This window comes from Protopterus annectens, chromosome 4.part0 (genome assembly GCF_019279795.1).
Source record: "Protopterus annectens isolate FY-2018-M chromosome 4.part0, PAN1.0, whole genome shotgun sequence".
In the NCBI taxonomy this organism is placed as follows: domain Eukaryota; kingdom Metazoa; phylum Chordata; order Ceratodontiformes; family Protopteridae; genus Protopterus; species Protopterus annectens.
This window is the reverse complement of record NC_056733.1, coordinates 79,623,104-79,635,974: the sequence shown is the minus strand read 5'-3', so window position 1 is coordinate 79,635,974 and position 12,871 is coordinate 79,623,104. Positions and strand designations below refer to the sequence as shown.

The 12,871-nt window shown below is 43.0% G+C and overlaps 1 protein-coding gene across 14 annotated transcripts in view; it reads right to left on the bottom strand.

The window, feature by feature from the left end:
* EXOC7 (exocyst complex component 7) overlaps positions 1-12,871 on the bottom strand; it is a 945,568-nt gene that overhangs the window by 825,664 nt on the left and 107,033 nt on the right. For all 14 annotated transcript variants that reach the window (XM_044068105.1, XM_044068104.1, XM_044068108.1 and 11 more), the window contains exons 4-5: positions 11,735-11,840; positions 9,505-9,727 (exon numbers count right to left, since the gene is read on the bottom strand). In XM_044068105.1, coding sequence (XP_043924040.1) covers positions 9,505-9,727; positions 11,735-11,840 — 329 coding nt within the window. The remainder of the gene's footprint in view (positions 1-9,504; positions 9,728-11,734; positions 11,841-12,871) is intronic.

Sequence of the window (12,871 nt, the reverse complement as noted above, 5' to 3'; positions counted from 1 at the left end):
ACACCCACACATTACAGTCCCTCACACACACATACACACCACAGTCACAACACACACTTGCACCCCTCACAAACACACTTACACACACATACTTACCTGAACCGCAACACCAGAAGCACTAACGCAAAATCCCTTAACATCAGGATTTTGCATTGTGTGCTTCTGGTCTTTCGGTAATGCGGGGTTTCGGTCATCTAGTCTCGGTATATTCAGCGTCAGGATTTTGATCATTCGATAATCCATAGTGATCCCATATACATATATATTTATATAAATACATACACACAAACTAATGTCCTTGTGCAGAGTAATGGTGAGGTTGCATCTCATGTAAAGTGTCCAGCCTTACAGACTGCACTGTGAAATGAAAACTGTCCGAATAAGACAATGAGACATGAAGATGGTAAGAGTTATGGGGAAAGGATTTATCAAACTGAAATACCTTTAAACATAGACTACGGTGCCAAGACATGGAAGGAATTAATGAATAAGCATGCAGTAGGTTGCACTTCATAAGGAAAATGTAGGGTGGAAAAAGGTGTTCATTGCAGACAATGGGGATAGTAAAGTAGAAATGCAAGGAAGTTTTATTTTAGAGAAAGGGTGGTGGATTCATGAAAAAAACTGCCAAAGCAGGAAACAAAATGCATAGCAAAAGAGCAGTTCCACAAAGCAGGAGGTAAATGGAAAAGACTGAATAGAACTGGAGAACAGGAGAGTTCAGCTGTGTAAAATTCTGAATGCACAATGCCCACTAAGTAAACACAAACTCCATACACAGATTCACTGAGGCCACCGACAATATTCTACACCTACATCTTTTGTCAAAATAATTACATAATTATACCTCTTCAAGAGGTAAATTTGAAAGACTGTCAGCTAACACCATTTCACATGGTGGTCTACTTTTTACATATACTTCATTTTCTTTGATGAAGTCTTCCAGATGTTCCAGGGGTGACCATCTGAAATGTCAGGACCCACAAGAGTGAGTAGCAAAACTCAGAAGATGAATGGCTGAAAGATCAGACTTGCACGTACCAAGACTGAGATGCTATTTCCTGGAACATTCCCTTGTCTCTGAGGTATGACAATTTCAGAGTTGGAGATATGGGAATTTCTGAGTTTGTACATACAAGTTCAGGGGTATGGGGGAGGTGGGAGGCTTGCCCCCCCCCTGCAGTAAAAAGAAGTTTTAAGGAGAAGAGTGATTTTCGAGGTTTGCTCTTCTACAGGATTTTGGTATTTGTCTTTTTGGCACTTGGCATTTCAAGTGCTGACACTTAAATAGGAAGCCTGTTTCAGATGTTTTCAGCAGCAACCTTGCATGCAGTAGATAATAATGTACCTTAGGTGAAACCTAAACCTAAGCTATGTAGACTACTATTTTGGATGTTAGCACATGTATTCCTTCCCACTCCTTGCCTGTACACATATACTCTACAAATATAGCATATCTATACAAATATGTCTATGACTGCGGCACTCACCCTTGCAGCTGAAAACAGTCACCTGCACAATAGGAGGCTGTTCAATGAAGAACTGTAACATGCAGTACTCGTTTCCTAATGAGCAGAGCAGTGCAACTGGGCATCCGCAACATTATTTCATACGGCTTGGGTTCAATGTCGTCTTCTCTCCAGATTCTTCTTTTATCTAAACTATTTTCTACATTTTTTCTTTTAATAAATATAAATTAGCTCATCCTATTGTCAGTCTTGCTCTTACTGAAGAGTTGGTTACCTGGATGATATCACCCTTTTGACATGCAGCAGTAACATTCCTAATTCCGACGAATGCCTCCTACAAAAAGCACCCCTGGTCCCTGAAGCTTGCACATTTTCAGAATTTTAACCATCCTGACAACCCTCTTCATCTCAACAGTTCAGCAACTCACTTTCTGAAACCTGAACAGCAAAAAAAATCACACACTGCATTCAAAATTATCAGCCTAATACACACAGTTCCTCATATGACTACAGACTCTGCAAACACAATGCCATCATTTATTTCTTACAGACCGGTTTCCTTCCACATTGCTCTGAAAATATACATTTTCCGTTATCTTAAAACATTTGTAAGTCCATCACTTTTCAACCCCAGTCTCCCCCAGCAGCTACCAAGTTTCGCTTCTCTACTAGCCCATTGTCCCTCCTAAAGTCCTGATATCCCAGAACACTGGGTAGGGTAGTTGTGACAAGAATGGTCCCCTATCAAGCAGGAATTGACATGCTTCTAACCACACATTCCCTGTTGTCCATAAAGTAGGGTGCAATACCTGCTGTGCAAATACATGTTAGAACACACATTCTATTTCATACTAGTGTGTAGGAAAAAAAGAAGTTATGTACCTACCATAACGTTCCATGTTAGTTGTCTTCATCTCACCTTCCTTCTTGCTGTTTGGGTTCAGAGCCAATCCTTGGCTCTGACTCTGCCATCTTCTATAGCTCGAGAGCTGTTTTACTGGCTCGAGGCTACCCCTTATCCCAGAATGCCCAGCATCAGCTACCCAGATCTCGTTTGTGATAGCGCACACTAGACATAAGTAGAGTAACCAGTTACCTAAAAACTGGTTGACCAATAGACCTAAACAAGGAAAGAGTCATAAATTACCTGGCATGTGAAGTAATAAAAGATACTCAGCCAGTGAAAACAAAAGGAACTCCTCTCAATCCTCTAGGAAGGGGGAAGGAGGGAGGGATGCAAGAAGGAAGGCGAGATGAAGACAACTAACATGGAATGTTATGGTAGGTACATAACTTTTTAAGTTGTCCATCTCGCCTTCGTTCTTGCTGTTTGGGACAGCGTCTCTAGCACCTAAAATCCCGGGTGGCTCATTGGAACAGACTCTTCAGAACAGTAGAACCAAAGGAAGCTCTGCTCCGGGAGACCATATCCACCTTGTAATGAGAGATAAAAGTATGAGGGTTTAATCAAGTAGCAGCTGCACAGATTGAGTCTATGGGCAACTTAGACTGAAAGGCTACAGAGGTGGCTAATGCTCTAGTAGAATGACCTTTTGGTTTAGCTGGTAGCTCTTTATTTCGTAACTGATAAATAAAGGCAATAGTATCAGATAACCATCTGGATAAGGTCACCTTAGAAACTGGAAGGCCTTGTTTGCTGAAAGTATAAGAAAGAAATAACTGGTCTGACATTCTTAGTTCCTTAGTTCTATGGAGGTAAAAATGCAATTGCCTGTTTACATCCAATTGGTGGAGCTTGTATTCTGCAGTTGCAGTAATTGGGAAAGAAAACTGGGAGATCTGTGGATTGATTTAAATTGTTCTCGGAGCAGACTTTAGGAATAAAGGATGGACTGGTCCTCAGAGAAACTCTGTCCTTGTGAAACACCAGGTAGGGAGGACGAACACATAGTGCTTGAAGTTCTGAGACATGTCTAGCTGAAGTGATAGCAACCAGAAAAAGTGTCTTCCAAGAAAGAAATTTTAAGGAACATGATGCTGCCAGTTCAAAGGGAGGCAAAATTAAGGAAGCTAAAACTAAATTGACATCCCAAGGAGGAGGAGGATCTCTAACTGGGGGTCTAAGAAGAGATGTTCCTCTCATAAAAGCCTTGCAGAGCTTATGAGACATTATGCTAGAATTAAACATACAGATATGAAAATTAGAAATGGCAGCTAGCTGTACTCTAATGGTAGCGGAAGCCGCACCAGACTGAAAAAGTTGTGCTAAAAACTCAAGAATTTCATGGACTGGGGCTGAGAAAGGATCCAAATTTCTAGATTCTGCCCAGTAAGAAGACCGTTTCCATTTACTAGCAGACGTTTTCCTCGTATTAGACTTATGTGAGGAAATAATAATATCATGGACTGCTGGGGAGATACTGGAAAGCCTGGCTAAGGTTGGAAGTGGAGTAACCAAGCTGTGAGCTGGAGAGTTTGAAGGGACTGGTGCAACCCGCCTGATTGATGAATCAGAAGATCTGGAACTGGGTCCAGAATCCACAGTTGATCCAGAAGGTGGAGGTACAGGAACAGGAACCATATCTGTTGAAGCCAACATGGGACAATGAGGATCATTTTGCAACCCAATGATTTTGCTTTCTGTATGAGTCTTGGTATTAGGGGAAAAGGGGGAAAAGCATAAAGGAGTCCCCGAGGCCAATCGTGGACTAGAGCATCTCTGGGTATATGACCTGGAAGAGGAAGTAGGGAGAAGTAGCTGCTGCATTTGTTGTTGAGAGGAGTGGCAAATAGATCGCAGCAAGGCTGTCCCCATTTGCGGAAGATAAGATCCGCAACTTCCTGATTCAGAGACCACTCATGAGGCATGAGGATAGCTCTGCTGAGCCTGTCAGCTATGATGTTGGAGTTCCCTGGGATGTGCATTGCTATCAGAAAAAGTTGGGAGGAAATCGCCCATTACCACAGTCTTGAGTGCTTCTCGACGCAAGGGGTAAGACCTGGTCCCGCCCTGTTTGTTGATGTACCACACCACTGACATGTTGTCCGTTTGGACTGCAATGGTCCCGGAAGGAAGAGAGTCTTGAAGGGCTTGCAACACTAGGAGCACCACTCTCATTTCTAGGACATTGATATGCAGATGGTACTCGTGAGGTTGCCAAGTGGCTTGGACTGTCCTGCCTAGATAATGCCCCCCCCCCACCCTAACAGGGAGGCGTCCGTGGTCACTGTGGCTACCGGAGGGGGTTGTATGAAAGGTCTGCCCTGAATCACTAGTGGGGAGACCATCCACTCAGGATCATGTGAGACATGGGTAGCTCCTGGAAAGACCACTGCGTGAAAAAAAGCCACTGAAGGATTCTCATGTGGAAACACGCGAATGGGACAATAAGAATGGCAGCTGCCATGGAGCCTAGAGCTTGGAGGACATATCTGACTTGAATCCTTTTGCTCTGCATTAGAATTAACATTTGTTGACGAATAGTGGAAACTCTTTCCTGTGGTAATCTTGCAAACATTTCTTTTGTTTTTAATTCTGCTCCTATGTATGTGACAGACTGACAGGTTAACAAGGCAGATTTTTCTAAATTTACTGTAAAGCCTAGTTGAGTGCATGATGTGATTGTATAATCCCGTGCCTCTAAGAGTTGATGCCTGGTGGTAGCAGTCAGGAGCCAGTCGTCTAGATAGGGAAACACCTGGAATCCTTGATGCCTCAGGTGAGCCATGACTATTGCCATACACTTGGTGAACACCCTGGGGGCTGAGGTGAGACCAAAGGGCAGAGCTCTGAACTGGTAATGACTGGCCCCTACCCGGAAGCGAAGAAATCTCCTGGAGTGTCTGTCCATCTTGATGTTACGCGTCCTGAAGATCTATCGAGCACATCCAATTGTCCTGACCCAAAAGGGAAAATGGACTGCAGTGTCACCATCCGGAACTTTTCTTTTTGTACAGATTTGTTCAAACTGCTGAGATCCAGTATTGGTCTCCAGTCCCCTATCTTTTTGGTACTAAAAAGAATCTCAAGTAAGTTCCGGATCCTAGTTGGTCTGCGGGGACTTCTTGAATGGCTCTTTCTTCTAGCAGTCTTGAAACTTCTGTGACTGCTTGATCTCTTAGATTGGGTGGGACATCTGGGATGGACTTTTTTTGATTCTATGGGGGATTGATGGAAGGGAATTTTGTAACCTCTGGATATAATGGATAGTACCCATCTGTCTCTTGTTATATTTTGCCAGGCTTTTGGGTACAACGAAAGTCTTCCCCCGACTGCATGCAGAGATGACCAGTCAGGCAACCCTTCAGGGATGCTGGAAGGGCTTGACAGAGAATGTTTCTCTGTCACCCTAGTTTTGCGATCCCCCTCTGCCACAAGGGCGGTGTCTGTTATTGTTGTTTCCCCCTCTGCCCCTGGGGGAAAAATCACCACGTGTGTTAGGCAAGGGTCCCTGGGATTTTCAGAACCCCATCTTTCCGCTCTTCTGACCCTTGGGATAAGGTCTGGAAGGGGTGGAAAAATGGACTCCCATAGTAGAGAGAGTCTTGCCTTCCTGCTCACACCTGGTCAACATGTCTTTCACCTGAGGCCCAAAGAGAAAGGAGCCATCAAAGGGAGTATTGGTGAAGGACGCTCGAAAGGGTTCCGCAAACTGACACAGCCGCATCCAAGCATGTCTCCTGAGAGCCACACCTGTCCCTGCAGCTCTGCTCGCTCCATCGGCTGCATAGGAATTCAACCTCATGGAGGAGTTGACTATGGAATTAAGAGTCGCAAGCGGAGAAGCTAATTTGGCTGGTACTTCCTCAGCTGTAGGATCTTGAAGGGTATCCCCAAGCTCTTTCAGGACATCCCTTTGAAGACGTGTAAAATGGCATAGATAGTTCAGGGACCTCATTGAAAAGGTCGCTGAAGCAAACATTCACTTTCCATAACTGTCCATCGTCTGAGACTCTTTGTTTGGAGGATGAACAGATGAAGAGGTTTCTGCTAACTCTTTCTTGGTGGCTGCTGCTACCACCATGGCATCAATGAGCACACCTTTGGAGAGGAATTGTTTGTCCTGGGGGGCTGTAATAAATTTGTTTGGCCTCCTCGGAGTAGGTTCCACAGTATCTGGAGAAGACCAAGTCTTTCGAGCCACTACAGACATGAGTGGATCAAAAGGAGGAGATACCCAGGAGGTGGAAGGTCGGGAACATAATGCGCCCAGGTATACAGAGTCGTCCTCGGTAGGGGCTAGTTCCCAGTCCCAGTCCCCCCCTCTGTCTAAGCATTTCAAGGATGTCCGAATAGGAAACATCTTCAGAGGAGGACCTTGGGGACCCTTCCGATTCATCCATGTCTGTATCTGAGGTGACAGACTCAGAGGAGTCTATGTACTTCCTCTTGCACTTCTTCTTCTGGAAAGGCTCTTCCGAGTGATCAGGGGAGACTTCGGAAGAAGACGGATCACCCAATGGGGTGTCCTGGGGCATAGGTTCCCTAACCTTGGGGTCTGGAGGAGGAGTAGAGGTTGGAACAGACACCATGGGAGGCAGAGCCGATGGAGCTGGCATAGAGTTGCTTCGGGGGACAGCACACTCCACATGACCTTGAAGGCGTCCCAACCTCTAGGCAGAGCAAGCTCTGGCTCCGAAGAGACAGGAGTCCTTCTCCGCATCGATGGTGATGGCTCCGAGGCCGATGTTGGAGCCGAGCTCACCTGTGCCGAAGCTCCAAGGGGGAGAATGGGGTCAGACAAGGGTCCAATGCCACTCCCCCCTAAGAGAGGACGAGAGAGCCCCGGCGCCCAGATCCCTCGATAGAAGGTATAATCGAGGTAATCGGAACCAACGTCTGAACCGAAGGAGAGATGATGAGCGCCAACAGTTCTACTACCTGCAGATCCATGGTCTCCGGCTCTGAGCTAAATGTAGTCGGAGGAGGAATGGAAATAGAGGCGGTTGGAGCCAATACCTGCCGAGGTGGGCTGGACAGTAATTTTGCCAGGGCCTGTGACTTAAGCAACCTACTTACTACTCTCTCCACATCATGATCCAATAATCTAGAAAATCGAGAGGAGTGGGAAGAATGATGGCTACGTTCACTCTGTAACAAGGGTGACCGAGGTGCCGAGTGGATGGGCTCCAAGGATGGAAACCTCAGTCTCTTATGGCTCCGAGATGACGGAGGAGTTGCCATGTCGGTGCCAGCCGGCACCGACATACTTGGTTGGTCAACTAAAGGAGCCGGCTCCAAAGGTGGAGCCGACGGCTTGACAGACTTAGGGGATTTCGCTGGCTGAGTACTTTTAGCCGGAGAATCCTGAGGCTTCAATAATCCCCGAAGGATTCATTTGTTTTTGCGCTCCTGCAGGACCCTGGACTAAAAGCGTGACATATAGAACAGGAGTCCTGCAGGTGAACAGTGCCCAAACAATATACACAACTAGTGTGCCCATCTGTCAGAGACATTTTCTGACAGCATGAGTCACACTTTTTGAAGCCAGATACCTTGGTATCTTTAGACATTTTCCTAACAACAAACTAAAGAACCACAATAACAATAAGAAAAAAAGTTATAATAATTATTACAACTTAAATGGCTAACCTAACAGAGGGGGAGGAGAACTCTCCAAGTTAAAATGAGTTCAAGGGAAAAGAGGCTCATGGAAAGGAGCAAGGCCAACAAAGCACACACACACAACACACACACAATATAAGGCGGTAAAGGGTATAAGTACTAAGAGACTAAGGTTAATAACACTTTTACAATTAAAAGTTTACAATAACAGCAAAAATATGTAATACAAAACAATACTAAGCCTGAGCCAGTAATGTAGCAACCTTGCAGCTGAAGCGGCAAACGAGATCTGGATAGCTGACGCTGGGTATTCTGGGATAAGGGGTAGCCTCAAGCCAGTAAACAGCTCTCGGGCAATAGAAGATGGCCGAGTCGGAGCAGAGGATTGGCTCCAAACCCAAATAGCAAGAACGAAGGTGAAATGGACAACTTAACATCTCTCTTTACAACACTTACCTCTTCCCAGTTTGTACCACGTAAAGCACAACCCTGCCAACACTGTTACTCCAAGATGAATAAAAGCCAGTGTCAACTGCTCACTCCCGATCCACCCTAGCTATTGCAAGGGCTCCTAGTCAAACCCAAGTTTCTAAGGTATATCACAGCTTCATCACCTTATATCATAGGACTATCTTGCTCAGTTTGAGAGTTTCCTACTTTACATCAAAAACCCTACATTTTTTTCCAGACCATTCCCTCTCAACCTTTAAAATCACAATAACAATACAGCTCCAATTAAGCATCAATGAATATACAAGGAGGCCACGTGACCAGATCTAGGACAAGTTGCATAAAATTATCTCCCCTATACAGCAAAAGATTGGAATGAATAAAGGTATGATGATGATGTGCTCTCTCAATTAGTAAGGGAATGTCCGTACCTCAGAACAAATACCACAGAAACTCTGCCACAAATGCCTATGGAAAAATAATATCAGTCTGACAGTGGTCTATCTACAGAGGAATACCTGATTTTTCCAATGTCAGTCAGTTGGAAAAAAGAGAGCTGTTTTGTCTCTTTCACATCTTCATGGGTAACTACTGGCTGAAGATGTTAGAGAGATCTGAAATGTACAAGCACTTGCTCATACGTTTTTAGGTGGAAAACTCCCAAGAAGAAAAGCTCTGCTGGTCCTTGACTCCTACAGTATGCACTGTTTGTGAATGGAGAGGACAGAGGAATGTACTGTGCTGATGTGCTGTAAAGTCAGGTACATGCAAGAATGGAGTACTGCAGGTGGCCAGAGTGTGAAGGGGGGCTTGCCAGATAGTCACGGTACGTTTTGCCCCAAACTGCCCTTCGACTGGAGCCTAACCTTGGAAAGGACTGATGCAGGTTGAGTGGGAAGCACAGCACCCACATAAACAGAGCTACAATTTTCCCAGTGAAAAAGGATAAGGCCAATAAAAAGTGGCCTACTGACAGACTCTGTGCCGGAAAGCTACCTGTCAATAAATGCAAGCCTAGCCCTTATGACCACAGTTTGACTGCGTCCTGTGAAAGCTTACCTTGGTTTCTTCCATAATCAACAAGCCAACCTGAGATGCAGATTATGTCAGCCAATACATTTTCAGGCAGGTGTTCTAGGGTCACCTCTTCCTGTGTCTCTACTTCATCTTCAGTACTAATGAGATCCAGGATCAGGATAGGAGGAACGGGTTTACTGTGACGGGTCAGGAGATTGCGGAATTCTGTTTCCAGAGACTCTTTACCCTTCTCAAACAGTGATTTCTGTAACAAAAGGATCAATGAATTTAGTGTCCATAATAGTGACAAAATAATTTGTAATTTGGGATTACACTAATAAATATTACCATAACATATTAACTTATTTATTTGAAACTTATTAATGGAGATAATGCACTCAATAAAAAAGGACCAGTTTCAGATATTGTCAGGGTAAATAGTATTCAGCAAATGTAATAACTGAATAGAATATTCTTCAAACATTTAAAGCTATTTTAAAGTTATCTTGTAGTCTCTATAACTACTTAGAAAGTAATCTGAAGCCACATAGCAGCAACATACTGCAAAACATTTCTCTTTAGGACAGCAATCAGCACCTATTCAGGAATAACAGTCAACAAAAAACACTGCCAACGCATTCCTCTTTAGTAGACAATATGATACAAGCTAAAGTCACAAACTGATTCAGTATTACTTGAAAAATTCAAAAGTGTCCAAAGGCTGAAAGCAAAGAGAATCACTACTGTTTTCTCATTACTAAAAATCTCCTTGCTCAAACTAAACTGAGGTTCTGTGCTCATAGTTGGCAGAAACAAGTAACAGTCTGTCTTCACTCGCTGTGCTGAACTTAAGGCACAGACTTTTGAGAAACAAAGAATATGCCAAAAGCACAATAAAACATTTCCTAATGAATACTGCAAATCTGCTTTATAAAGGAATCAGCCGATACTTGCAACTTAACAAATAAATACCTCTCAAAATGAGAAAGCTCCCAGAGATAAAATGCGCATTAATCAGTTCTCAACATGGGTTTGAGTGGTATTTTTTTTTTGGTCAGACCAAAGAGTTGATCCCTACACAGCAGATAGGTATGTTACAGTCACAATGTGTACTTCAACCATTTAAATTCTCCAAAGTGCAGAGAAGGCAGAAATGTTAAACACACAAAAGAGGTCCTTGTCCACCTACAAATCTCTGGGATAGCAGAAAATATTGAGGTAAACCCATGCTCCTCCAATCTGTATACCAATGACAGAGATTTCTTAATCACCAGTCAAGGGAGAAAACAGAACAGAGAGGGAACAGGGTAGTAGGAATGTATCTTAATTTCTGTTCAAAGAATCTTGGGCTATAAAGAGGTGTTCAACACAAAGTAGTATTTAAGTTTTCATTAAACATTTACCCTAAAGTTCCTCAAAGTCCTGAAAGGACTTTAAAAGCTGTCTACATCATTTGCCACCTGTGTACAGAACCTCACATCCTACGTTAACACATGCAGACTTTATATTATAAAGCAAAAACATCTAATAAGGTTTGCATGTTTCATCAAATAAGTTATAGTGAATAACAACAAGGCTTAAGACACAGCGAATGCATGAAACATGCTGACTATACAAATCATAAATGCAGGGGGAGCATTCCACTCAACAATTAACAGTGACTCGTGTCTGAATAGCAGTCCTGGTGCAGTACAGTACAGGAAGGGGAATAATAATGAAATACTGAGTGGCCTTTATTCTGCTCTTTTTCTTCTATCAGGATGGTTAATGACTTTTACAAAATACACTGGATCCAAGGGTTGACTGGGGGCAGCAGATCATTCAACAGATGAAGACTTCAACAAATAGGGTACGACAAAGAGGCGTCCGACAACTAGTGAGTTTGACTAACTGAAGTAGACCCGGAGGAATGAAATGGAAGGCAAGTATAAAGCAAACAAGTGCCCTCTCATTTTACAGTACAACAGCAGCTGAGACCAAAAAGTACATGAACTGCACCACTCTTCCCCTCCCATAAGAAATGCTGTCTGATTTTGTGAACTTAAGTAAAGACCTAGCTGCCAGAAGCCAGAAAGGGCTTGGAGAAGCCAGAATACTTAAAACTATCAACATTATCACTGCTCAAGGGTTTAACAGCAAGCTTTCTTCCACATTGCTGTAAGGACGACAATTATGTAATATCATCATTATTGGATAATGATGTAGAAAACATAACTGAAGACATGGCACTGCACTGATCAAAAACACAAAATACAACATTTTGATTACATACCACTCTGTTCAGTTCTGGGCTGTCTGGGTTGTTGTCCTGAAAATATTCAACTGCTTTCTGGATTTTACCCATACACTCCAAATATTCAACAAGTCGTCCTGTAGGTCTGAAACAGAATGCAGTGCTTATATTAGCATGTATTCAATAGATGATGAAAGATAATGACAGAAATGAGAAATCATGGGAAGTCAAGGTTTCTCAACACAACATCGAACCACAGTGTAAAAAGCTAAAACAGTTATTTTCATATACAACAGTTATTTTCATAAACAACACAGTTGTAGAAAATCTTGCAGTATGTAAGATGTAAATGCTGAAAATGTGGCTCAATCTACTGATAGCACTTTTCTTGAGTGTTGCATGATCAATGGGAAAAGAGAAACAAGCTTCACCAACAGTGCAGTTTTCTTTTTTCTCCACTGTTGAGTGATTCCAGGGTAGGTATATTTAAGCACATGGGGATGCAGGGGGCGTGCCCATGCAAAAAAAAAAAACCTTACATGCTCTTTTCACATCAACTGCCCCACACTTGAGGAAAGTGCAGTCAGTGGAAGAACACATATCTGCACTGGGTATGACATTTTAGTGTGAATGCAGCAAAACGTGTGAGAAGCTAAAACAGATGCTCTGCAAATTTGCGCACATTTGCAAATCTTTCATCTTAAAATAATACATTACCTTACTGGAATAATAGCTTTTTGGGCTGGACTATGCCTCACAACCCCGGAATAAGCACAGCGCCTAGCACACACACTCAAGCAGAGAAACAAAAATGATACTTAGAATCAGTTTCTGCCTTATCTTGGACTGCATTCCACAACACAGCAGAATATGAAATGCATGGCCTTTTGAAGATTCACAACTACTGTTTTCTGGCTTTTCAAATCAAAGGTATTTTCTTGCAAGACTATAACTACAAGGATGTTTGATATTACTAACTGCTCTGATTAATACTGAAAAATTATTTAGAAAATGAAAGATTAAAAGTCACTGACAGTCTTGTCTTATCTTACTGAAGCTGCCAACTGCAGCTCTATATTGGTGCTTAATTAAACACAGATATTTGTTAGAGGCTTGTAGAAATAAATGCAGAGCAGTGTTTGCATACTGTAACCAAAGTCTGATTATTGCTGACTT